Source organism: Triticum aestivum, chromosome 3A, assembly GCF_018294505.1.
Source record: "Triticum aestivum cultivar Chinese Spring chromosome 3A, IWGSC CS RefSeq v2.1, whole genome shotgun sequence".
Lineage (NCBI taxonomy): Eukaryota > Viridiplantae > Streptophyta > Magnoliopsida > Poales > Poaceae > Triticum > Triticum aestivum.
The window spans coordinates 691,314,545-691,341,640 of record NC_057800.1 but is presented as its reverse complement, the minus strand read 5'-3'; the positions used below and the strand labels follow the sequence as shown (position 1 = coordinate 691,341,640).

Genomic DNA, 27,096 nt, shown 5'->3' with positions numbered 1-27,096 from the left:
GTCACACGTCCCAAGCCTGCACCACTCCAACGTCGTCTCCACTTCACTTCCCAACCCCATCTAAGCTCCGCTCCGCCGCATCTGGCGGCTGCTCTCCGGAGGGCAGCTCACGCTCTCCGCTTCGCCGTTCGCGCAGCAAACACCTGGTAGACCCTCTCTTCCCTCACGCTCCCCCCTCACACCCGGGATGGATCTCTAATCTTGTCCCCTCCTTCTCCCGATCTAAGCAGACTATGAGCTCCTCGTCTCCACGGACGGCCATGGCGCGGCCTTCCAAGAAGAAGAAGAAGCGCCTGAAGGGGAGCCCGGTGTCCAAGCTCACCGACGACATCCTCGCCGATATCATCTCGCGCGTGCCGTACAAGTCGACATGTTGCAAGTGCGTCTCCAAGCGTTGGCGCGACCTCATCTCCTACCAGTACCGGAACAAGATGCCGCAGTCCATCGTCGGCTTCTTCTACGAAGGTTACAACAAATTCCGCTCCCCCAAGAAGGCTCGTTATTTTACCAATCTGCTTTCACGTCAAAGCTATCCTCTCGTAGACCCCTCACTGTCTTTCCTGCCCAATTGCGAGAGCCTTGACATCTTGGATAGCTGCAATTAGGACTGGACGTCCGAGTGAGCTTTTCGGCTCGGCCCGAAGCTCGCTCCAGCTCGGCCCGTTACAGCTCGGCCTGATACAATAAACGAGCGAGCCCAGTTGGGAAAAGAGGCCCGATTCCCAACCGAGCCGAGCCGAGTTTCGCTCGGTCCAACTCGGTGACTCGCTCGAGGCCCAGCCCAATTCGTCCATCTCCATCGCACGCAACGCATTAGGGCACGAGAGACGCAGAGAGAGCGCCGCCTCCCCTTTCTCTGCTCTGTGCTGCCTCGCCCCTTTCTCTGCTCTGCGCCGCAAAGCTGGATGGACGGCGACGAGCGACGCCGCGTTTCCTAACCGCACCGACAGCAACAGGCTCGACGGCGACGGGCGACGCCACCTTTCCTCACCACACGGACGCGTCTCCCCTGGTTTCTCGCCGAACGTGACGACCAGGAGCAGGTACGTCCTTCCTTTCCAATCCCTAGCCGCAACTCTCTGAACTAGTACGCATGTGATGGATCAATGAATGGATCGATCGATGGATGTTCTCATGTAGTTCTTCCTTCCCAATCCCTAGCCGTAGGTGTCTAAATTAGCATGCATCTGATGGATGGATGGATGGATCGATCGATCGATGGATATAGTCATGTAGATGTAGGGCTAGATGTATGGATCATGGATGGATGGATTGTAGCCTGTAGGGCTAGATCTAGAAGAGCCAGATGGATGGACGGACTGTAGCCTGTAGGGCTAGATCTAGAAGAGCCAGATGGATGGATCATGGATGGATGGAGTTATACGGCAGAATGGATTGGTAGATCGAAATTTTCATTTATTCCATGTGTAATTAGTTTTCTGCTGTTGATGATCTAGTACTTGCTGTAGTATAGCAGCTTGAAAAAAAAATCTACTTGCTGGGAAATTACATTGATTCCATGTGTAATTAGTTTACTGCTGTTGATGATTCACCATTTGTTGCTTGCTGATGTGTGCAGAGGCCTATCGTCGCAACAATAGACAAAGAAAAGGGGAAGGCGAATGGGAAGGAGAAGGAGAAAGAGAGGACCTTGGAATCCATTATGAAGAGTAAGTTGCCGGTATCGGGGACCTCCGCCTCAACGTCCCCCTGACCCCACCGGCGCTGCCGTGGGTGCCGGAATCGCCACTGCCTCCGGCTCCGCAATCGACTATGAGAGGGAGGCTACATCTTCCCAGGTATGTGCGTGCAAAATATATATTTTGTGCAAGCTCATGTATGTGCTGTTTTTGCTTTTTGGAAGTCAAATTTATGTGTTCCCAGGCTCATATGTGCTGTTTTTGGTATCCAAATGTCAAATATATGTTTGTGCAAGCCTGCAATGGCCTCCTCCTCTGCCGCTGATGGAAGGCGACGACTCATCCCAAGATAATGGATTATGTGGTGTGCAATCCCACTACTCAGAAATGGGTGGCCATGCCTGCCACTGACTGGTCCAGAATGGTGAGCGTCGCTCGCCTAGGATTCGACCCAGCCGTTTCTTCCGATTTCCGTGTATTTGAGTTCATTGATGAGGAGTCATGGGGTATAGCTGAGGATGAGCTTGATGGGGATTGCTGTGGACGCATCGAAACACTAGCAATATACTCATCCGAAGCTGGAGCTTGGAAATACGAAACAGTTGATATTGGTCCATTTGCGATACCCAAGAATTCAGTAAGCGCATTTTTTAATGGAATCTTGCATCTGGCTGACTCATTTGAGTGGATAGTAGCTGTTGATGTGGAAGGAGCTAATTGGTGGCTCATTGATGCTCCTGAGCCACCATACTATGCTGATTGGTGTAGGTGGCATATTTCCATCACAGGGACGGTTGTATTTTGCTGATTCTGTCATTCTGATGGTTCTAAACTATCAATCTTTGTTCTTGAGGACTACGTTACAGGAAAATGGACTTTGAAGCACAATGTGAGCCACTTGCAGTTATTCAGAACAGAGTATTCATCGTATGCGAATAATTATAATGTTGTTTCTATCCATCCAGAACACAGTTTGGTTTTTATAGTCGGTGGAGTTGAGAAGACACTAATGTTATACGACATGGATTCTAGACAGCTGTGTTTTATATGTCAACTTGGCTCTGAGTGTAAGCTTGAATGGCAAAGGCCTGAATGCGGCAAAAAGACTCCTCCTTTTTATCCACATGTCCCCTTGTTCTCAGAGTCATTGGCAGATGAGCACTAAATCTCTTTCTTGTGTACTGCAGCTTCACAATTCTCCCATCTTTCTGATGATATTGGAGTTTGGTATTGAATTCGGGCAGCAGTGATTTGGGTGGCTGTTTATGAAGTTCTGATAGTTTTTGTTGGTGCTTGAGCACACTCATGTCCTGACTATTGCAGTTAAGTTAGTAACTGAGCTTGTGATTGTGTACTTGTATATATTCATGGCAGTTAGCAGCCCGTGCAGTTGTAACAAGCCTGCTGCTTTAATTATGGATATTATGATCGTTCTGCTGAACCATTATTAATGTCTTCTATATCCAAATTCTGGTCTTTGCTTATTTCTTTCTTTGAGAATAATTATATGTGTTGCAACCTTTGCATTTGGATCTCCTCTTGCCTTTGTCATGCTACTGAATGTTTGGATTCCATCTTTTTTACAAATTACAATGTGGTCTGGAAGCGTTTTTTTATCTCCATTCAATAGTGAAAAATGATCAATGTGTAAAGTATTTCTCTTGGAATTAGGTAATGTTGTTGAGTTATATAGTTTCTGAAGTTGGAATTTCGTCTATGTCATTTCTTGCAAGATTTTTTATTCAATTGCATAATTCAGTATGAGATATTCACATATATAGGGAATGATCGGATCCATCTGAAGTAGAAGACTTTTGATAGTAACTGCCTTCTCTGTAAGTTAGTTTTAAATGCTGAAAGATAGCTATCATAACCGTAGAACTTGTGGGGACTATATTGAAGTGTTAAATAACTAATATTATTGTATGCCAATTCTGTCATTTGTGCCTAATTTAGGTCTGCTGTAAGTGGCACTAATTAAGCCTGAAGCGATAATTCACTTCAGGTTTGAGCAAGCAGCAGCAGTGGTGTTCTTAGCTACTCCCTCCGTTCTAAAATAGATGACTCAACTTTGTATTAGAGTTAGTACAAAGTTGAGTCATCAATTTTGGAACGGAGGGAGTAGTTATTTAGTTACGTGTGTGAACTTTGTATGGTACCTCCACTTTTTTCAAGAATCGTATTATAACTTGTCTATTCTGTTGTGTTCAATGTGTTAGTCACCTTGACTAGCCGAAACTACTAAAACTAGGTAATTTCCCCGCGCGTTGCTGCGGGAATATAAAGTTTAGTTACAGATGACTTATATATGAAGGAAAAGATCTAAATCAAAAGCTACGAATTTTAATATATAAATATTCCGTACTTGCATTCTATGTAAATGAGGGCATTTCACAACCTTTAGGAAGTAAATAAATTAAATAATTATCTGATCTACTACATATGTCCAGTGGGAAAAATAAACATATTGGTATGATTTGCATGGGCTTAAAAAATGTTAGTGTATGGTGAAGTAGGATGCTTGCATGTTGAGAGAATTAGTGATTAATGGAATAAGGTTTGCATGGGCTGAAAAATATTGTTAGTGGATGCTGATGTGGCACACATGATGAGGTGGATGGCTTGCATGTTGAGAGAATTAGAAGTAGTGGGGATCAACTATTTAGGTATTATAGATGACATTTATGCACTTTCATAATAAATAGTCAAAATTAATTGTCATATGTCCCTACCAAACATGTTGACCTTGTATTGTACTCCCTGAGTTGCTTACCAGCCTTTTTTATTGGAAAGGGCTGGCTTTACAATACAAGGCATAACACCTAGAGTAAATCCCTGAGTTGCTTACCAGCCTTTTTTATTGGAAAGGGCTGGCTTTAATCATTGTGGAATGCTCGATCATCTGTACTAATAACCTACTACTTTAATCATGGATATTGTTGAACCATTAAATTATGGTCTCTGCTTATTTCTCTCTTGGAGAATATATTATATGTGTTGCAGCTCTTGCATTTGGACCTCTTGCTTTGTCATGCAAATAAATGTTTGGATCCCATATTTTTAACGATATGGCCTGGAAGCTTTGTTAATCTCCAGTCAAGAATGAAATAATCTATTCGTAAGTATTTCTTTTGGAATTAGATAATGTTGTTAAGGATGTATAGTTTTTGAAGTTTGAACTGGATTTATGTCATCTCTTGTAAGACTTATTATCTAATTGCATAATTCATTTATTCCAATATGAGATCTTGGTGGATGATTGGATCCACCTGAAGTAGGAGACTTTTGGTAAGCAAGTGGGGAATATACTGAAGTGTTATACACCTAGTAAATATCTTGTATGACACCAGTCAACAATTCTGTTCTTGGATTATCCTGTTTTATTTTGCCAGTGCCTAACTTAGCTTTGCTGCTAGTGACCCTTAAGAAGCCTCAAGGAATTGATCATGTTTAAACTAGTAATAGCAGTGGTTGTTTGTTCTGCCTGTGAACATTGTATGGTGCCTGCTCTATTTTTCAGAAATTCGTATTATGTCTGGCCTGTTACTGTTGTGTCCTACCAATATGTGCAGTGATGCAGACCTAGCCCTCTTGCATTGGTTTATCATCCATTGGTTGAGCAATAGAGTGGGTGTGTATCTTACGCCATTTTTAAAATTGGATACTAAGAAGATTTCCATTTTATTTGGACTGTTACTACTCTCACTGTGGTAAAGTCAATTGCCTCTTGAAATGGGAACTTCAGACGTGCCCTTCAAATTAGATACACTATGCTCTAATCTAATGAATGGTAGGCTTTTTGTTTTTGTGCAATTTTTATTTTGGCCGGCTTAATTCACATACATGGGCTTTCTTTCTTTCTTTCTTTCTGTGTTGGCAGCTTGGCTTTGTCGTTCGGTTTTGCTCAACAAAAAGACGGTTTGATGTTCGGTACCTACAAAGATTGAAAGATAAAATAAAAGATGTAAAAAAGGCAGGTAACAACAACCGATAGAAAAATGTACAATAGAGGTGTATGAAACTCCAAAATAATAAATGAAAATTTCTTGAGAGAAAACGGCGTGGAAAGGAACGCGTCTGATTCTAGTCTTCTCAACGTGCATCCCTATTTTCTCTTCGTAAACTATGCTTCCTGTAGCAGATATCTTCTGTCTAGGTGTTATGCCTGCCATGATGATCGTAATTAGGTCGGTTACACAACCCTTAAGAACACGTGAATGAACATATTCTTAGATGCCTACTATAGTACTACTATTCCAAACACGCTATGTGTGTCTAACTCCTAGGTTAAAGTGTAATTGCTTCCTCTTCCTGCCAGGTCTCGATATTTGAAAGATGGTGTAAGCCGGAGGCCATAGGAAGAAGACTCATGACAACTTAATAGATATATATCGAGCTAATATTGAAGGAAGTGTGGATCCCTAATATTTAGAGAATAAATTGGAGGTTCGTATGGTGAGTGTGCATTAAATACTTACAATGCACAAATCTTGACCATACTTTTAGTACAATGAAATATTACGAATTCACATCCAATTAGATGGTCGTTGTATACAACTATATTTTAATAAAAGGATGGAAGTGTAAATGTGGTTCAATTCAATGGTCCTCGCATCCAGTAAAATGGGAATGACATGGCTACAACAATGAGAATGATGAATGAATCTTCAGCAAACATGAGTGAATGGATTATATGTCCTTCCCTTTCTCACGATTGTGCGGTCTATGCTAAGGTGTGCTCCTCTTTTTGTTTATGTGTTGTCCTTTTATTGTTTTTTATAAGGGCTGGAAATATCTTTGATATCTACAAAACTACTAGAATCACACGCGCTCCTTTCCAAAATAGTGCATTTTCCAAAGTTTTTTTTGAGCCTAATTTTGTTTTGTTTTCTCCACGAGCTCCTACAATGTCCGAACACATCAAAATTTTGCACATACCTTGTGCACCCGAGCATCTTGCATGCCAAAAAAATTCTTTTTTTAATTTTCTTGCTATTTTTTGAATTTACTATTCACAGGCGTACAAATTTATTGTTTTCCTTTGCCACGAGCTCCTGGTATGTCTAAATAGCACACAAATTTGCATGCACCTTGCGCTCCTGAGTATCTTTGATCCCACAAAATTTCAGATTTTTTTTTGTTTTGCTATTTTTCGAGACGGTCAAAGCCCTTTGACCGGACGATAATGGCGCAGAAGGGCATTTCTGTAAGGGCACCTAATGACAGAGGGGCAAATTTGAGCAGACTTCGTAATTAGGGACAAATCTGAGTAGTGGGTTTGAGTTGGGGATACAAATGTAAAAGACTCTTTATAAAATCCTAAACCAAGATCGTACTATATTTGAGGACTATGAAAATTCATATATGAATTCAGGCATCAGTTCGATGATTGTGCTATCTCTCAGTAACAAATTTGAAGTGTAAATGCATTTCATTTCAATGGTTGTTCCATCTGTCTGGTACAAGGAGAATCACATGCATGCTGAAATTAATGATCTACTCATGCAATGCAGGAGCTCTACCAATTTAATAAGATAGGAAAATGTGAAAAATACAAAGTATATCTTCATAAGGGAAACTAGGCCAAAAACCACACTGAGCAAGGGAGAAAAACACAACCCTAAAATCGATCCAAATAGAACACCATCACCTAACATGGTGCCCACCCGGAGCGATTGCGAGCGAGGTCTTCAATACACCTCCAAGAATGGAAGCAACGCACAGGGACGCCATCGTCACTGATATCGACCCTAGTCAACCACAAACTTTTGCTAGGACCCGCACATTATCAACCCATCGAACATCGCAAAAGATCCGGTCGTTCAAACAGCCACCATGACACGACCCAGTGTTGAGGGAAGTGCCTTCAAGGAGGGAAGGGGCATTCACAAGCGCCCTCATAACTCGCAACGAAATGAATGACTTAAAAATATAAAAAGTGCAACAACATACAACCCAATAAGAGTCGCGCAAGAGGCGCTCTCTCGCGACGTCCACGTTGGCAGAGGCTACGAGACAAAACAGAAACGAATCGGCATCCCCACCAGCCCCCGATTCGTCCCCCATCCCCCGATTCCTTGGGCGCAGATTCTCTGACTTGCCATGGCAAAGGCTGCCTCTACCTTTCCCCTCATGGATGCCCTCCCTTTCTGATCCAATGGATGCTAAGCGAGCTGCCTCTCTCTACGTACAGCTTGTGAACCATGTGATTCCTTGGCCCAACTAAGGCCCAATTCAGGAGGAAACAAGCCCAGCTCGCCAGAGAGAGGAGAAGTGCAGCGATTCAGGTTCAGAAATGAACTCTGGTTCAGTACAGGAACAAATACAGAGAAGATTCAGTTAAGTACATACACACGTATAGACAAAATTAAGTTTTGGCACTGCAGTACAGTACAATCATAATTAAACAAACATTTCACTTGAGTATTTTGGACATTCTATATATCCAAAATAATACATTCCAAAAGCCATCAATCAGCACAGATTTTCTTTTGAATTTCACTTGAGTTTTGCCACACATTCAGTTTTGGCACACCTAAGTTACAGAATTCAGTTTTGGCACACATTCACCCAAAAAGACCAAAACATTTCACTTGCTCTGCAGCACTGCAATTCTCTTGTTTCTAAAGCTCTAAAGAAGACCTTGAAAGGACATATCATCAATTTCACTAAAACCCTGCAAAGGGAAAGGCATGCTTAAAACATGGCAATATTGAAACTAGTTTAGAGAAGATGAAACAGAGAAATTTGGAAATACCATTAGCAAATTTGTGTAGCTGGTGAAGGCATTGCCGTCCTTATGAGAAACACCCATTGGTACTTGAGAGCCTACACCACCACCATTCTCATGTTGCTGCACAAAGCAATCAACGTAGTTATTTAGCATATAGTAAGGAACAAATTAAATACTCACAATTACAAGGGTTTTCAGCAACAGACGCTAGATTTATGAGGGACATCCATTGGTACTTGACTTTTCACACCACCACCACCATTCTTCTTTTTCTGGATAAAAAATCAACTTTGTTATTTAGCATGTAGTAATAATGAATACGAACTCTATATTGCAATGGTTTTCATCAACATACGCTAGATTTAGTTTGCTTTTTTTTCCTTTTGAACTTGCGCATCCTCTCGAGCCAACTGCCACGCCTCTTTGAAGTTTTTTCTTTAACCTCCTTTTTCTTTAAGCATGCAGCACTAAGCAAACCTTCATCTTGTGGAACAACATGTTGGACATGATATGAATCACTCAAAATACTTGTAGATGCACTAAGTTTGTCTTGAAGTTGCTTCTGGAGGCAATATAGTGTGTTGTCCACCAATATGCAACATTCTGGAGAGCTTGTGGCTTGATATGCCAAATTTAGGAATGTGTGAGACCAAGACTTATATCGGAGCATAGCATCCATTTTTGGATTTTCAACGATGCTATTTCCTTTGTTGTCTTGTATAGTTCCATATCTTGCTTCCCTTGTCCATCTCTTTAGAATGTAATGGTTTGGCAACAGCTTGATATTCATCAAGTCAAGAACTTTTAATGCATGGCCACACAATATTCCAGTCCTTTGAAACTGCCCACAACTACATGAAGATGTTTTCTCCAAAGAATCACCAACAACAATGCGCTCTAGTTCAGAACTTAAATCACCATCAACCCTCACAATTGCAACAGAATATGTGTTATTTCCATCCAATGCTCTAGTGCATGCAGCCATGGATCTTTCATATTCAGCTTGAAATGCTTCAAATATTGTGGGTGTGTAAAGTTTGCTTGCTTGCAATAGCATGGGTGTCTTCATGCGTATTCTAGGTAACTTTTTCCTAGCTTCAAATTCTGCATCTAGTTCCTTGTTTCTTTTTCCTTGCACCGCCCTTTCGAAATGCTTCAAGAACCGAATGATGTCAAAATTTGATTTTAAATGTTTTTTCAAGTCACTATTGAAACTCTCACTTAATTGTGTGCTTCTCATACCCAATGTGAAGACATCTCTCATGTAACATTCAGCCCATTTTTCCTTGAACTTGTAGATGCTATCCAGCCATGACATCTTCTTTTCGTCCACCTTATTCCTCATGATGTAAAATGCTTCTTCAAAGGCCGTCGTGTCCTCAATGTTATACATGCAAGCACTAAAATCTGAGAGAATGTGTGGTTCTTCTTCTTCTTCTTCTTCTTCATCTGCCCCATTTTTATCTTTTGGAGAATGTGAGTCATCAGCTTTGCTATTGTATAAGTGCTTCACAACATTTTGCATTATGTGAAAGGTACATAATCCATGCCATGCTTCTGTGAATACCTCCCCGACAGCATTTCCCATTGCAGTGTCTTGGTCAGTAAATATAGCTCTAGGTTGTTTTTCATTGTGTGCAGCTAGAAAAGCCTTAAATAGCCATTGGAAAGAGGCAAATGTTTCATCAAACATAAGAGCAGCACAAAAAATAACGGTCTCCCTGAACTGATTCAGTCCAACAAAAACTCCAAAAGGCCTATATTCTTTGTTTGTGCCAAATGTAGTATCAAATGTGACAACATCACCAAAGTGTGCATAATCAATGACCATCTTAGCATCAGCCCAGAATATATTGCTTATATTCTCCTCACAATCCAATTGCAAAGCATATTGGTAAGAAGGATTCTCAGCGATCTTGTCTTGAAAATACTTCAACATGCTTCCTGCCTGTCCATATGCCAACTCTCTCTGGCGCCTGCCCTGCAAGTGATTTTTTAGATCACGAGGAGTGTAGGTGAGATTCATTGGTCCTCCAACTCGGCGACTAGCTAGCTCATGTGAAGCTTTTGGCCTAATTCCAGAATCATCGGCTATCGCAATTTCAAAAGCTTGAACTTCTGAAATCTTCCTTTGTGATAACATCAAATGGAATGTTTGTGGCAAGTAAAGACCATGATTGTGTACAAGCATTACATCAACCACTTCATAATTCCCTGCCACTCGATCCAATGAAAGTGTCATCCGAACTTCACAATTTGTTCTTGTTTGAGCTCGAGGATTCTTTGTGATATGATCCCTCTTGTCGTGTGCTCGAAAACCCTCCTTGGCACACACATATCTACATGATGTTGCTTTCTCGTCAAATTTACTCATATTTTTATACCTTTTTCTGACCTCAAAACCCGCACGACCTCCATAGTTTACCCAGAACAACCAAGCATCATCTAAGTTTCTGAATTTCAGACCAACTTGAGGTAACCAGATAGGATTCTCATTCTCCCTACACAAAAATTAATTAATCTTTGTTGCTACAGATCTGGTTGCAAACAAATAATTTTTTTCCATGGAAAGTCTAACTTACTTGTTAGATTGTGCCATTGAATCTTATCTGGAAGGGAAGAACTCAGATGTATACTGCACATATTATGAACAAATAGACTGAATATTTTAGACAATTATAAGTGAAATTGTGCAGATTTCTTTAGCATAACTGAATGAATAAATCAAAATCATACTAGGCAGCGAAAGAGTGAGTATTTCAGAGAAATAGCAATTCCAGGGCGGCTCGGACACAAACCTAAAATACTAGGCAGTCTCTGTTTCTTGAAATTGAAGATGGACATGAACCTGAAGCAGAGTGAAGTCGAGCAACTTTGATCTGCTTCGACGCTCAATTAGGACGGCCCAGCCAGCGAGGCGTCCAGGCACCCCGACGAACGCCTAACTGAGATGAGATCCCGCGCTAGACGCCCGCGTCCCCACCAAAAATCGCATCTGGCGGCTGCTCACCCGCCAAAATCCTCTCGCTTTCCCTCCTCCACGATCCCCTCTAGCTGGGCCTTCTTTGGGTAACTACGGGCTGGCTTTGTTTCAGTTTGGGCTGGTTGATGTGCACATAGAGAGGCAGCTCGCTCAGCAGCCGTGAGATCAGAAAGGGAGGGCATCCATGAGGGGTAAGGTAGAGGCAGCCTTTGCCATGCCAAGGCAGAGAGTCTGCGCCCCGATTCCTTCCCCTCTCCCTCTCTCTGGACGACCTCCCCCACAGCCACCGACGCCCTCTCGTACAGCCTGCGCCCCCACCCCTCCTCTCCTCTCCTCCCCTTTTCCCCTCCACTGGTGACCTCCTCCCATTCGCCTCTCCCAGATTGAGCAGTAGGTCCGAATCAATGGCCATGGGGGCGCGAGCGCTAAGATACACCGCGGCTGCGCGAGGAGGAAGCTCGATGTGGCTCTGACCCTGGTGTCGACACCATGAACAAGGTGCCCTCTCCATCTCTTCTCTCTCTTTGTGTTCGTTTGTGTTCAGTTTTTGAGTCATCAAATCCAACCTCGCTCCCGCGTGCTGATGGATATGTTTTATTCATACCGAGGGTGGACAGAACCATCAATGGATAGCTGCTGATGGATATGTTACAATCTGTTGCTATCTCCAAATCTTGTTGTTACCTGAATTTTTTCCCTATGAGGTCAGTTGTTGCTTAAGCATAATCAGGGTAAACCTAATATATTTATGATAATTCCTCTTGATAGCATGTTTTGCCAAGATCTGTTATTTATTTAACCAAAAAATAGATTCTTCTGAAGTTCAATATGTATTTACATGCTTGCCTAATAATATCATGCCAATTGCTTGACCAGCGGGCACTGGTAATTATTTTCTAAGATGATATTGAGTTTCAGTAATGTAGTCCCATTTGTTAATTTCCAGTCTTTGGTGCTTTTGCAGATGTATAATGTTGTTGCAACTGGTAAAATAATGGGTGTAGTGCAACACTTATTTTACCAGCTCTGAAGCTGGACTAAACATGGAAAGACCAGACGCAAGTGTTATTTTCTCTTTTAAACTTCTTTTACTTTCTATCTCCCTAATGGTACAAATGTATTTAATTGATAGTTTATTACATCGAGTTTGCTTTACATAATTTTTAAACAAATTCTCGATGAACTACTACTGCATAGGAGGAAACCATTTGGGCCTTGTACTGATGGATGTATTTCTTACTTCTGATCCTCATCAATAATCTCCAGGCCTTTGGGAGTTCGCTAGCGGTTGGTCAGACTTGGACCAGGGACTAGGCGCCCTGGATGTCCCGGCACGCTCGACTCCACCGACGTTGCAAGCCCAGGTGAATACCTTCCCTGCTTAGGCCCTTGTTGTTGTTGTATGGCAAGGTTAACTTAACAAATGATCTATATTTAATTCATCAGATATTGTTGGAACATCATGATATTGTGAAGAAAAAAAGGAATGTGGTGCATCATATTACTCGTTTAACATTCGCAGCCACGTGGGGCTCACGCGTGTCCTCGTCCTCCACGACCACGGCCTCAATTGGTGCGTGCAGCCTGCTCTCCTCCCGCCCCTTCTCGCAACCCTAAGATTTATTTTGTGCCGCACCATTCATGATTGTTCATGTTCGGTTGTGTTAGTTCAACGGTTTATCTCTTTGTTGTGCTGCTAGGAGAATTGCTTGGCCACTACAGAATTCAACTAACTGTGCCATCAAACTCACCTGTAAGTGACACACTTATGGTTTTATGAATTGCTGATGCTACTCTCAGAAGTGTTGAAATGACTTCAGAGCTCAGGAGGTTCTCAATCTTGTGTACATGTTAGTGTTGTATATTGCCTCCTTTTAGTCTCACTACTAGCCCCTCACACTACTTCACTGTCATCATTTGTCAAGTGTGCAACAAGTTACCTTCTCACATGTGTACCGTTTTTTAGTTTGTATCTACTGTTGCGGAGTACGTCAGTTTTTTGTTTTTTTATAAATGTCGTTCTGTGTAGTTACCCATCTTCCGTTGCTCTTTGTTCCCGTTCGATGGTGGCGCCCTAGGAGCGGATGACTGAATTTAGTCATGCTGTCATGTGTGAGGGTGATGTGAAAGGATGAACAAATAATTGGATCTTCAGTAAGATTGCTCAATAGATGGTTTCATGTGCTTGTACTAATTCCGAATTATTTCAGTGTTGCCACATTTTCCTACGGGGTGAAATACATCACAGGTGGTTATTCAAGTAGTAGTTCAACGAGGTCATTATAAATACATTCTGATTAGGTAGAGGCGTGCGTCATGTGTTTCGGTTTCTGATAGGAACACAAAATAAATCTATTTAACTCTTTAGACAATTGCATGCACGCCACACACTTATGGCATGACGGCGAATCAAAATGCACAAAGCAAATGCAATATGACTTGACGCTTTAATTTATAGGAACATGTATAATTTGTGAGTGGATTTTTGTTTGATCAGCATTGTTCCTCCGTATGCTGACATGCTTATGGATTTGGTGATCATTCATCATTTATAGTTTGCACGTGCATAGATACAAGCAGTGAACAAATGGACTGATATTCAGAGTATGTAAGATTGATCAAGCACGATTGTTAAGTTTCACTTACACCGATGATTACACAAGTATGTGCCCTAAAAAAGATTGCAAAAGTAATGTACAAAGGAAGTGTAGCAAAGCATAAAAGGATATTTAATTTAAAGTTGATTGCTAAGCCAGTCAACAAACTGAACTTTGTCCTCTACCTTCTTTCCTTGATTCTAATATATTTTCTTGTATGCCCAACTTCAGAATTGGCGAATGTTGAAGTTCTTGCATCTAACAAGACCCCAGCTTCGAGAAACTAAGGTAATCCCACATATCATACCGTGTGGACGCACTATGCTAGCTTCAACATATATGTGTTAAGTATCTTCACCATATTGATTACATATTTTTACTGCATTGGTTTTTCTGTTTTATCGAACAAACAGATCTTCAGTGCTTTTTATCTGTCGTTCGCATCCACATTGGATAAATTTGCATGGGTGCTATACTTGTAGTTAGAAATATCTCTAAAAAGACTGGATCATTCATGTTTCATCTCTCGGTTTTAAGGTTACACCTTCTCTCTTCATAGGACTTGTACACCAGCCTTGCTTTCTTATACTTAGGACTGCATAACTCTCACTTACTTTTGTATGAAACATACACTATGCACAAGTTCCAGTTACTAAATTAAAGCTATTTCCTTTTACCATTCAGAATGTTGCAAGCTATCAAGCCATACCATATCCCTCTCCATGATGTATGCATACCCCCCCCCCCCCCCCCCCGCCCAAGCATTCAAGAGAAAGTAGAAGAGTCCTTGGAACTCATGTCCTTCTTTTCTGTGATCTTTCTATTTCTCTGCTTTTGTGCATGAAGTTGTATTTTCAAGCAATGGATTGATGCAATGTCAAGATTACTCTTGCGCTATTTTTCTATGATCTTGCTATTTTTTTTGCTTTTGTGGTTTATGTTCCCACATGCCCATCTATCATTTATGATTAATTCCAGTCTGTACCGGTTCTTGCCTCTTGTTAGTATTTTTGGCATGCAATTTGATATGCCTGTGTTGACTAGAGGAAAGACTATGCCTTAGGTTTACCATTATGGATATTTCCATATGTTAACTTTTAATTCATTAGCATATTGTCTTTTTTTAATTCATTGCAACCCCCTTTTTTTGTTCATGATAGCCATCTGATGCTTTTGGTTTATGGACAAAACATGCATGTGTACAAAGTGGTGAATTGCATTTCACGGGGCAAGATAACCAAGAGTAAAAGAACACATGGTATTCTCTAACACAAGAAAATGATAAATTTGGTCTATTGGTGCAGATCAAGAACAAAAAACTTATTTGAAAGATGTTTACCCTGCCAGTGAGTGGGTTGTGTTTGTCATCATATACTACACATCACTTGTCAGTTTTGCTTAGAGATCTCATATTCAGAGTCTGCAGTATTTTGAGGAGCTTAAGAGAAAAACTAACCAATACTTGATCTTTTTTTTGCAAGGAACCATCACATGATCTCATGGCAATAGATGTTTATATATTTTTGCTCCCCGATGCACTGATATTTTCAGAATATATTCATGCCTGAATAATGCAGTTGGAAGTGATATATGTGTTCACTAGAATGGACTTTCTTACTTGACAAAACATATCAGGAGACTTGAAAAATGATGCCTTGAAGCAAAGGGTGAAGAGTATAGCTCAGGAGCGAGTAATTCAACATGGTAAGTAATTTCAGATGCCCTCTTAATTAGTTTTGAGGCAGTGAGATTCTCTTGCTGAGGGGTTTCCTGCATGACTTGCTCTTGTTGCTTATTTCAGATATTCAGTTTCTTAATGAACAAAGCCCAAAAGCGGCGCCACCGCTTCCAACCCTAAGCGGCACAACCACTACCCAATAAATAACCTAACCTAGCTATTCATTATTGCACCCATCCGCATTTCTACACACTTCTGACCAGAGCCCTCTAGGGTTTTCATCCACCACCATGCGCGGCTGCGAGCGATGCAGGCTCTACAAGAAGAATCTCGCCAAGGTGCACAACTACAGAAAGATGACTGCGTCGCCAGCGCTCCGCGGCAACCAGATCCGCAAGAAACACACCCATCACCGGAAGGAGGACGCTCCGACAACTCGAGTCGCGCTACACGGCGCCGCAATTCATCAGAGGTACATCAATTCAACTCTATTCTCATGGGCACTTCTAATAAAATATTCAGATCCGCTTTTCAGGCACTAGCTCATTGATTACAAGGTCATATCTGCTGTTTGTAGTTCAAGCATTAGTTTAATTTACTCTGTGATTTATCTGATTGGCTTTAGGTTAAGTTCATGGATTATATTACTTTAGTTTGGTCATTGATTAAGTTTTTCACTTCAGGATTAATTAAATGAATGCTTAGCTGTTCGCATCTTGCCTGTCATACTTGTGCTTTAAAACCTTTGATTCATGTCTCTCGAACAAAGGGGATCAGATGGGTTGTGCATACACTTGCGTTCTTCAAAATAGTTTAGCCGAGTTCATTACATGGGGCCTCTATGTCTGTCTTCCTCTATTTACGGTATATGGAAGTTAAATGTTTGTGACTGGCACGCCGGCCAAAGTTTCGGCCGACCAAGTGCGCGTCGTTGGATTTTTTTATTTGATTAGCCATGTCATCACACCTAGGCACTAAACACGTGGCTGTTGGGGGACCCATGCACCGCTCATGACTCTCGTCTTCCTCTTCTTATCCATTCGGTGCCCATCCGTATTCTTATCCAGCCAGCCGTCTCTTCTTCCCCATCCACCCGCACCCAGGAGGCAAGCTCGCCGCCATGGCCGCCGGCAAATCGATGCGCCTCATCTGATTCGTATGTGGATCGCCGGCGCGGGATGCACCCTTCTCCATGGCCGCTCGCAGCCACGGGCGCACTCGTCGCCTTGTCTGCCTCCGCCAGCAGTTGGATGCATGCCCTCTCCATGGCCGCCGCAGCCAGGGTGCGCCCATCGCCATGGCCAAGCTGCAACCTACCACGGTGGCGGCGAGTTCGTGCTGGAACCAGGTATTTTTTTTGCTGAATCCACCTTTTTGTTTTGCTACAGCCCCTTTTGTTTTTTGCTACCATCCCCATTTGATTTTGATGAACATCTTCGCTGTTTGCTGGAACCGGTACCCCATTTTGCTGGAACCAGCTGGTGTATATGCTACAAGGTCGATGCCTCGCCGGAGGAAGCTTCATCCAGCGGTGAAGATTGCTGCATCCAATGCCGTTTGATGTCGGGAGCTGCAACCGTGCACGTCGGAGCTGCAACCGGCTACTGGGGGAGCTGCAAGAGGGGTGGCCATTTGTGCGAATGCGTTTTCTTTTTGCCGAACCAATTTTTTGTTTTTGCTGGAACGATGTATTTTTTTTGCTGGAACCAAGATAATTTTGTGCTTCAACGATTGCAGAGCTCTCAAATGCTCATGTCGTTTTTGTTCGAAGCTTTTTTATTTTGCTTCAACCTACCACCAGACTTTGATCCGTGGCAAAGATTTTTGCTGCTTCTGAGTTTTTTTGCTAGGCACTCTGACCCGTGGCGAGCCGCTTCAATTTTTGTTTCCACCTTGTTCTGTTTTTGTTGGATCTAGCTATATTTTTTGCTTCCACCATGACGAGGACCAGCAGCGACACAGCGACCGGCGGCCGGCGGCAACGACGGTGACCGGTGACCGCCGGGGAGGGCAGCGCCAGACGAGTGTGTCAAGCGGTGCTTCGAGGCCGGGCGCATAGCTCATCCATGGCGGCGCGATGGAAGTTTTTTCTAAAAGACGTCCGACGAAAGAAGAGATAATCGTACGGCTAAGAGTTATTTTACCGGACGATGCTGGTAGGACCAGCCCAAAGTTGGGCCGGTGCGCCGGCGCATAGGAGTGCCCTATATGGAATCATTATTATAGCCCTATAATTTCCTTTTTGCACCTACCTATAAGAAGAAGATGGCCTGAGGTGATTTGCTTCTGTTTTCATGATATATAAGTGTAGGCTCTATTGCTGCCAAATTTTGTTCATGTTTTGGTATAAATTGTCTCTTGTTTCCTGCAATTTGGTTCCTACAATGAGTTGCATTTCTCATATAAAATTAATGTGATGCAGTTTATCAATATCACTTGAATTAGACCATCTGATTCATGGTAGTGGTATAGTGGAAGAAAAATACTTTCTTAGTTAATGTGTTCTTTTTCTATATCTAGAACTGCTCTTTCATTTCGATTTGTCGAAAGTTTGACTTGCTTGTGCTGGTTAATATCTAGAATTGTTTCATGGAGTACTATTATTTTTATCCATACTTTAAGCGTTTGCTTATTCCTCATGAAAAAAGGTGGTCACGTCGGTGGCGCTCCATGACAACCAGATCCACAAGAAACGCATCCATCGCAGGCAAGAACACACTCAAGCCGCACTAATTGGCGGCGCTACCCATCAGGTACAACACTTCACTCTATTCTCATGGAAACTTCTATCAAAACATTCAGATATGCTTTTCATGCACTGGCTCATGCGTTACAAGATAGTGTCTGCTCTTTGTGGCTCAACCATTAGTTTTATTTAGTCTGTGATTTACCTCATTGCCTTTAGGATTAGTCCACATATTATATTATTTTAATTTGGTCATTGATTAAGTTTTTCGCTTCAGTATCAATTACATAAATGGTTAGCTCTCCGCGTCGTGCGTGTCGTACTCTTGCACTTTAAAAATCTCCGGTTCATGGCTCTTGGCCAAAGGGGATCAGATGGGTTGTGCATGCACTTGTGTTTTTCGAAATAATTTACCTAAGTTCAGTACATGGGGTCTCTATTTCTTTCCTCTTCTATTTTCGCTATATGGAAACGTTACTGTATGAATTTAATTTCCTTCTATGCTGGTAACCTGATGCATTCAAAAATAATAATTAACTACCAGATCTTATACCGGTTTACACATTTCTCACAGAAATGATATATATGACACGATTATTTCCTGAACAAGGACCATGTGTGTTTCCTCTCGTTGTACGTCTCTCAACCATATTGATGTATTTAGTTGCTCAATACTAATAAATCTCATTCTCCAATTTCTAATTATGTATAAAATCTGCTTCCTTGCATATACTTCCTCTAAATTATGACACATCTAATTCTTCCTCATCTACATTGCAAAAACTAAAATGCACATAAAAGCTACATGCACTTCATCGCTGCTCAAACAGTTCTCATTTACAGACTTATTTCTTCTATCACTAACGGCAATACTCAACCTGGATATCTTCCTTTCAACTAAAAATCTTCTTATTTGCATTCAAGAGCTCTTTTATTAATGCCACATTTCTGTACACCGGCATTTTCTGCTGAAGACTATTTTTTGTACAATTCAGAAACTTGTTTGTTTTTTATTATGTATTGTTCACAGCTTCTCAACATATAGCACAACGTTCAGCTGTGGCAAATACTGAAAATGTTAACTTAGGTACCCAGTATTCATATTCTCAAGCCACTAACATATGAAGCTACTCCATCATCTCAAGGGGCTATTGCTGGTACATTAAGCAGAGTTCAGTTCGGAGGCTACTCCGTCAATCATGTTATTTACATATTTATGCGATTGTCACTTGTTAGCTTGTTAACTTTGAATTAAAATCATTTTTTTGTTGAATTTGCTAGTGGTGATTGTATAGTGCGCATATTGTTGAGCTGCCCGATGGGTACCCAGTGGGTATGGGTACCCGGTTGGTTTGGGTATGGGCATGGTTTTGTACCCGTGGGCATGGGTATGAGTGAGGTTTTGTGCCCGTGAGCAACATGGGCATGGGTATGAGATCATTGTACCCGCCTCATACCCTATCAATCGATACTATAGAGTCCCACTTTTTTATTGATTTTTTAACATGTTGATTGATTCTCACTAAATATCTGTGCCTGTAACTTTATTTTTTGAACACAATTGCTAATGCTTTAGTGACATGCACCCACTATGTGAAAATGACAAATTTGAATTGCCATGTCTATCTCTAAGCTCAATTTTCTTTCGCCGGCATTCTTGCTCACTATAATAATACTTTCTTCTACTCAACGAGATTCATTCAACTCTCTTTTGCAATATTACATCTGATTGCTTACTATATGAACTTTGGTACAAGTTATTTTCATTTGTTTGTTCTTAGCTCATACATTATGTTGTAGAAACTCAAAATTACGATCTACCCTGACCCACGTATGCACATGCACAATTGCACCTCCAAGTCAGGTGCGCACAGGACCGTCCAGGAGGCGCGCCAAGGGCGCGCCCCAGCCACTAGTAGACATGGAAGGTGGTGCCTGTCTCACGCCATTATATTTGTTGCTCGCCAACGAGCAGTCTACCGACCATATATGTTCACCACAACCTTGATCTTTCTTGGAAGAGAAGATCGACAAAACGTTGATCGGATGCAATTACGTACTGATCGACTTGCAGGGGTGACGTGGGTAAGCTATCATCATCGCATAGGCTAAAGGCAGAGGGGCATGTGGCAATTGTTCACTATCTTGTCGGACGTGCACGCCTAAGAACCACCTCAAAAAAAAGTGAGGTGACATGGAAGTAGAGAACACCCTGCATGTTTTGATCTGGCTGGCTGGACAATCTTTCATGCTTGTTCAACTATTCTTACATTCGCTAGTTTAACGCAGTTGTTCAAAAAGAGCATAGCTTATCTTATAGGCATGGAGTGCATGTCCTGCTAGTGGTTGTATGTATTATGTTTTTTGGTCGGCCTAATTCACATGGACTTTGTTTTGTATCCACGTTGGCATAGAACTTTGTCGATTGGGACCTAAAAAGATTAAAGGCCCCAAAAAAAATCCCACAAAAAAATACAACCAGATAAGAAAATGTGGTAGAGAAGACGGTGCGACAAGGCACACACATTATAGTCTTCTCAAGATGCATCCCTCGTTTTCTTTCTGACGTGACACTACCTCCACGAGCAACTCACTGTCTAGTTGTGGCGCCTTTCATGTTGTTCATAGTTAGGTCAATTACACCCGGTTACTTGTTGCTAGGATGAACATATTCATGGAAGCCCCCTATTCCAAACATGCTACATGTGTGTAATTCCTACATCCTAAGTGCCGCTGCTTCCTTTTCATCTTAAGTCTTGGCATCTAAAAGATGGTGTAGGCGGGATGTCATAGGAGGAAGACCACAAGACAACTAGATGGATATATATATATATAGTGCTCATATTGAAGGTAGTGCATCCTTAATATTTACGAAACGAGATCCAAGGTTGGTGTAGTGGGTGCACACTAAGTATTTACAAGCCCAAATAAATATCAAAATATTATTGTAGTACAATGTACATTCATATATGTAATTTCACACTTCAATTCGATGGTCGTTATATACTATCACCTAGCAAAAAGATCAAGCTAGTGGAAATGACGATTCAATTCAATTGTTGTTGCACTAGAAGGAGAATCACATGGATAAAGTGATGGAAATGAGTGAACTACTTATATGTACCAATCCTACATAAATATAGACTGGTGCATAGTATATGACGTGATGTGCCAATTAACACAATAATAAACTTTTGAAGAATCAATGCACACACAAAACTACTTGATTATGTATGGCAATGCAGTGTCCAAAAATAACAAGCACATTAGCATGGAGGTGGTTCCCAACCGGTGTGCAATGTTCCGACGCATGTCCGGCCATATATGTCTTTCTTGAGAGAGAAGATCAACAGTGGGAGGTCGAATGCAACTAAGGGCATGTTTTGTTCATGCTTAACTTTCTGCTGCTACCACAAAGTGTGGTGAATAATATGACGGCGACAAGTGTGACATGATTTGGCAAAACCAAGCCTATGGTATATGGACCATATCTACTATATCACTAAGCTCCCTATGGGTAAAAGGCCTCACAATTAATTGAGGTGTCCAATTGGAATTGGGTCACCCGATTTTGGCCAAGTTAACAATTGCTGAAAGCTCTCATTCAATTCTTTTATATTATACACCATGCTTCCTAATCTTTAACTCCTCACAATTAATTGAGGTGTCCAATTGGAATTGGGTTGATTTTGACCAAGTCAGCAATTTCTCAAAGCTCTCATTCAATTCTTTTATTCTATACACTATGCTTCCTAATTTTTAAGTACTCACAATTAATTGAGATCTTCAGTTTAGAACATGGTCACCTGAGTTTAACCGGGTCAACAATTTCTCAAAGCTCTCATTCAATTATTTTATTCTATACACTATACTTCCTAATTTTTAAGTACTCACAATTAATTGAGATCTTCATTTTAGAACATGGTCACCTGAGTTTAACCGGGTCAATAAATTTTCAAGGAACTCTCCCATTTAATTATTTTAATTCACCATATTCCCTAATTTTGAAGCTCTTTTATTCGATTGAGATATTCAATTTTGAATACGGTTTATGATTTTTGATTGGGCCAATGATTTTTCAAATTAATCAACACTAACCGACTAGAAAAACATATCAACCCCGTGCACCGTCTTATCACCTAGAAAAAAGAAGCGTCACCATGTGATGATACTATAGCACCAATATAGTACATGTAGCCACCGACGCAGAAATTTACCCACAGAAGTATGAGTTGATTAGTGCATAACACAGAATCACATCATGAAAGACCCACCAAATAACCGCATAATAACACATAAAATACACTCCATTGTGTCCCCCATCCGCCAAAGTAAATATTCCATCGATTCCAAAATACGAGGGGTATTAGTTTTTTGGAAGTCAAATTTCCTTATCTTTGACCAAATTTAGAGCCAAAAATGTCAACATCCACAATATTAAGCCAAAAAATTATGGAAATTCATTTCATGATGAATCTAATAACAACAATTTGATATTATGAATTTTGATATATTTTTTCATAAGTTTGGTCAAACTTAAAGAGGTTGGATTTTCAAAAATGTAATACACCTTATATTTTAAAACAAAATGAGTAATTTTTTTGAGAATCTCAACAACACCAACAGCACAACACAGCGCGCCCAACCCTTCTAGTAGCTAAAGAAGTGGCAAGCTACAACTGTGGCAATAATCAAGTACATGTCTAATGTATTGTGGAATGACTAAGGTTAGATGTGAAAACCTTATGTTACAAACCAAACTAACCATTGCCCTAAGTATGAATTGACGTGTGGTGGCGACATGGGTCATCAATGAGATCATTCACAAAATTTCATATTCAGCAATCCAAAAAATTCTGAAATTACTTGACAACATACTTGCGGCGTATATCTACAACTCCAAAAAAACCCAGCTCAAAACTCCATGTACATTTAGAGATTCAAAAAAATACAAATTCAAATGTGAATAGTCGCATATTTGGGTGAATAGTATTTTGACACTATTCACACCCGATTTTCTCTTTTTTGTTTCTATTAGTGTGGGTCGAACTAGGACCTAAAACTTTTCAAGGTTGTGCACGTGTCTGCAATTTTTCTGAGAATGTTTGAACATGTTTTGCATTTTCAAAAAAATACTATACTAGTCTCTCCAGGCCAGCAACCATATCAATATACCCCACGTCGATAAAAGAGTGGTGGTGGGTTTTTTTTAACAAAGTACAATCAAAGTAGCTCACATAGACGAGCATATACTCACCCCTATGAACGTACGTATGCACACCATACCCCTATGAGAACATCCGGGAGACTGAGCCGACATAGCATTTTAAGATTTTATGAAGTCACCACAGACGTGTCGCAATCGACATGACCGTCTTGTCCCACTGAACGGACATCACCGAAAGCCTGAAATAAATCCAGAAATAATGCGAGCACCAATGTCAAGTCTATGACTTGAACTCTGGTGGGCTGGAGATATCACTGTCCTCCTAACTATCCAGCCACATATTAGTTTACGGCTTGTTCATTATCTTGTGGAGACATGCTTGGACATGCATGTCCAAGCACGTACCACCTAGATAAAAGAGAGTCGACGCGGAGGTAGAGCACACCGTGCATGTTTCCACCGGGTCAGTACTATCCAAGGGACAATTTTTTTCCTTCTTTAGGGTACAGTCTTTTAGACAAGCCTTATACTTTCCCTCTCTGGCCTGCGACATGATGCTCACATACAAGCGTTCATTTTCTCAAGTGTTCCATGACGTATCTGTCGCAAACATTACCGTGCAGTAGTATACTCCGTAGTAAAGTAGTCATGTATCAACACGATGGGTCCTCTACATTCTAGCTCTCGTATCACATTAGCTAGATTACTTTTTCAAAAGTAATTGTAGCAAAGGCTACATTCTAGCTCTCGTACGTATCACATTAGCTAGATTACTTTTTCAAAAGTAATTGTAGCAAAGGGGGGTTTCGTTAACAACCCCGATTAGAAGAGTTAGTCAGGTGCGTATGAAGTAAAAAAAGACTATCCTAGACAATTGTTTCTTCTTGAGCCGTGGTAGTAGAATCCGACTTCTTTCGTTTCATGGTAGCCCATGGTTCATAGGAAGATCCACACTATAGCCCGGAATCCATGAAAGCAACGCACTCGCTTGCCTCCGCATTCAGGATGTTGGCGGCTGCTACCCGTCATTCGGATGATGTTTGCCAGTTATCAGCCGCCTAAGGAGCCGTGCGATGAGGCATGGCACACCGTCAGATATAGCCTGCCCTGGTTACCTGAGGGCATGGCCAACTGGCTGCTCCATACCTGCTGCCCCACTGTCCACCTAGGTTCGGATGCCATGTTGGAAAAAAAGTGGTCGCCCAAACCCTCATGGTGTAGTCTGCAGAGGAGGCTGATGCTCCTCGAGAGAAACCAAAGAAAAGGCAAGGGGATAGGGGAAAAGCTGAGAGAAAGCAAGTGAGAGATGGACTTCTCCACCTAGGATGATCTCAGCATATCAGGTCCACAAGATGGTGGCCTCAACTCTTGGCGATGGAGGGGAGAAAACTAATCTATGGCCTCACCTCACTGAGTCTAGTTGGAGGCGATGGGGCAGCACCGGTGATGCTTCCATTGTACATGCCCTGATAACGAGAGACCAGATCGCGTGGGATGCTTTGGCCCACAAAAATTCCCTTTCACACGTCGCCTCCCCACATGCAGCAGCAGAGCGGCCACTGAGCTCAGGATGTGGTACACGGGAGCATCTTTTGACTAGCTACTACAACTATATTTTTTCTTGTTGTACCTACGGCATTAGCAGACAAAGCACAAAAGTGTAGCTAGCCAGCCTAATGGTCTTTGCAACAATTTCTACTGTCAAAAATTTAAAATTATTTCACTTAATTATTTTAAAATCATGATGCATCCTACGCCTTAGGTTTCAAAAAAATCAGTCTGAGTTGCCTATCATTGGACGCATCGAGCAGACCTAGTATGGCCTTCGCCTCACTTGTACCCTTCCTACTAGAGGTCTGGTTGCAACGTCCCTTCCATACTCTACTAGTCCTGCTTCACAACAACATCACAACCTTTCAACCGCCATCATAACAGCATGACGTGCCCTCGGCAGCCGCAACATCGACGATGCTCCTAAAGCACCGACACATTGGGTGAAGCTCCCGAAGCACCGACGACACTCCCGCAATGGTTGCAACACCGGCAACATCTTCGACTATTCTAGCATCACGTGCCTCGCTTTGCAACATGGTGCTCTAACATTGCAGCAAAAATGGCTTGTACTAGGGATCATCCGGTTGATCCCATGCGGAGATCAGCCGCCTCCCCATCCACTCGATTGGCATGGTCACGATCGAAATATCAACTTGTTTTATTCCTTTCACCTTACAGCCACATGTGCGTTCACATTCTTCGTCATACCACCATTATCGGCTTGTCAAAGAAGCCAACCAACACAACGGCCAAGCTTGGCGTTGCATGCTGCAACGCAGCAACATGCCTGTGGTCAGTGGAGAACCATCCTTGCATCAACACTGGAGGAGGCCCTTGAAGCATTGATGTCTGACATGCAATGACATGCAACAGCGTGCAACTTTGAAAGTTAAATGACAACCCCATTGCAACGACACGAGATGCTTCGAACACCAGCGACAGAGTGGCTGCTACATATGAGGCCTGGTGCACTGAAAAGCTGAGATGATGATGTTGCGAGGGTGGTTTGGCTGCTACGGGTGTCACTATGAGGTCGCGAGGCAGTGCTACGACTCGAGGCGGTCTTTGCAACATGCGACTGCTTTGGTTGCGGCGACCACGCCGATGGCGCGACGACATGCTTCGAACACCCACGGTACATGTGGTGCGACAACATCCCGACTTCTTTGAGGATGTTGCGATGGCTTACTTCGGCGGCCGCGGCGACATGCTTCGAACGCCCATGGTGTGCTGCGAAAGCACCCCGGCTTCTTCGAGGATGTTCCAACGGATTGCTTCGGCAGCCGGTGACATGCTTCGAACGCCCATGGTGTGCTGCGAAGGCACCTCAGCTTCTTCGAGGATGTTCTGACAGCTTGCCTTGGCGGCAACGGCGACATGCTTCGAACGCCATGGTGAGTTGCGATGGCACCCCGGCTTCTTCGAGGATGTTCCGACTGCTTGCTTCGGCGGCCGTGTCGACATGCTTCAAACGCCCGTGGTGTGTTGTGACCGCATTGCAACTTCTTCGATGATGTTCTGTCTGCTTGCTTTGGCGGCCGCAACGACATGCTTCGAACGCCCATGGGTGTGCTGCGACGACATCTCGGTTTTTCTTTGATGATGTTACGAGGCAATGCTACTGTGGCCGCGACGATGCGGTGTTAGCACAACGACATGCTTCGAATACCCATGGTGGGCTTCAACGATGCCGAGATGACATGCTTTGGCGGCCACGACAATGGCATGACGACATGCTTTGAATGGTCGTGGTGTGCTTCGACGGCCCAGATGATGCTGCGATAACATGCTTCTACGGCTCACGATGATGCTACACCAGTGTGCTTTGAACAGTTGTGGTGATACTTGGACGTCGTGCTTCGACAACCGTGGAGGCCCGGCTACTTCAATGGTGTTGCAATGGCGTGTTTCACGGACACGACACTCTTCTGAGGACGAACATGGCTGCTTTGATGATGGTGCAATGGCATGCTTCGACATAACGATGAGGCGATGGCGACCCAGCTGCTTTGATGATGTTGCGATGGCATGCTTCGAATGCGGCGGCAACAGCGTCAA

The 27,096-nt window shown here is 42.3% G+C and overlaps 1 protein-coding gene and 1 long non-coding RNA gene across 6 annotated transcripts; both read left to right on the top strand.

The window, feature by feature from the left end:
* Positions 1-614: 614 nt before the first annotated feature.
* LOC123063264 (uncharacterized) lies at positions 615-2,757 on the top strand. Of its 3 annotated transcripts, none has more exons than XR_006430229.1 (3): positions 812-1,043; positions 1,580-1,799; positions 1,937-2,757. It is a non-coding gene; the product is annotated as an uncharacterized lncRNA (long non-coding RNA). The 3 variants fall into 3 exon arrangements; XR_006430228.1 differs by having other exon boundaries at positions 1,885-2,757; XR_006430227.1 differs by having other exon boundaries at positions 615-1,043; positions 1,580-2,757.
* A 12,031-nt stretch (positions 2,758-14,788) lies between these two features.
* LOC123059153 (uncharacterized) lies at positions 14,789-17,911 on the top strand. Of its 3 annotated transcripts, none has more exons than XM_044481792.1 (4): positions 14,789-15,657; positions 15,755-16,103; positions 16,735-16,979; positions 17,110-17,911. In XM_044481792.1, exons 2-4 carry the CDS (start codon positions 15,922-15,924, stop codon positions 17,190-17,192), a joined length of 510 nt encoding a protein of 169 aa, XP_044337727.1. In that variant the 5' UTR covers positions 14,789-15,657; positions 15,755-15,921; the 3' UTR covers positions 17,193-17,911. The 3 variants fall into 3 exon arrangements, with proteins under 3 accessions (XP_044337727.1, XP_044337726.1, XP_044337725.1); XM_044481791.1 differs by having other exon boundaries at positions 14,793-15,657; positions 16,699-16,979; XM_044481790.1 differs by lacking the exon at positions 14,789-15,657 and having other exon boundaries at positions 15,681-16,103; positions 16,699-16,979.
* The last annotated feature ends 9,185 nt before the right edge of the window (positions 17,912-27,096 follow it).

Coding starts and splice junctions, on each gene's coding strand:
- LOC123059153 (XM_044481790.1), top strand. CDS start 15,939: ATGCAGGCTCTACAAGAAGAATCTCGCCAAGGTGCACAACTACAGAAA. Junction 16,104..16,698: donor GGCGCCGCAATTCATCAGAG/GTACATCAATTC, acceptor ATTCTTATCCAG/CCAGCCGTCTCTTCTTCCCC. Junction 16,980..17,109: donor CGAGTTCGTGCTGGAACCAG/GTATTTTTTTTG, acceptor TGCTGGAACCAG/CTGGTGTATATGCTACAAGG.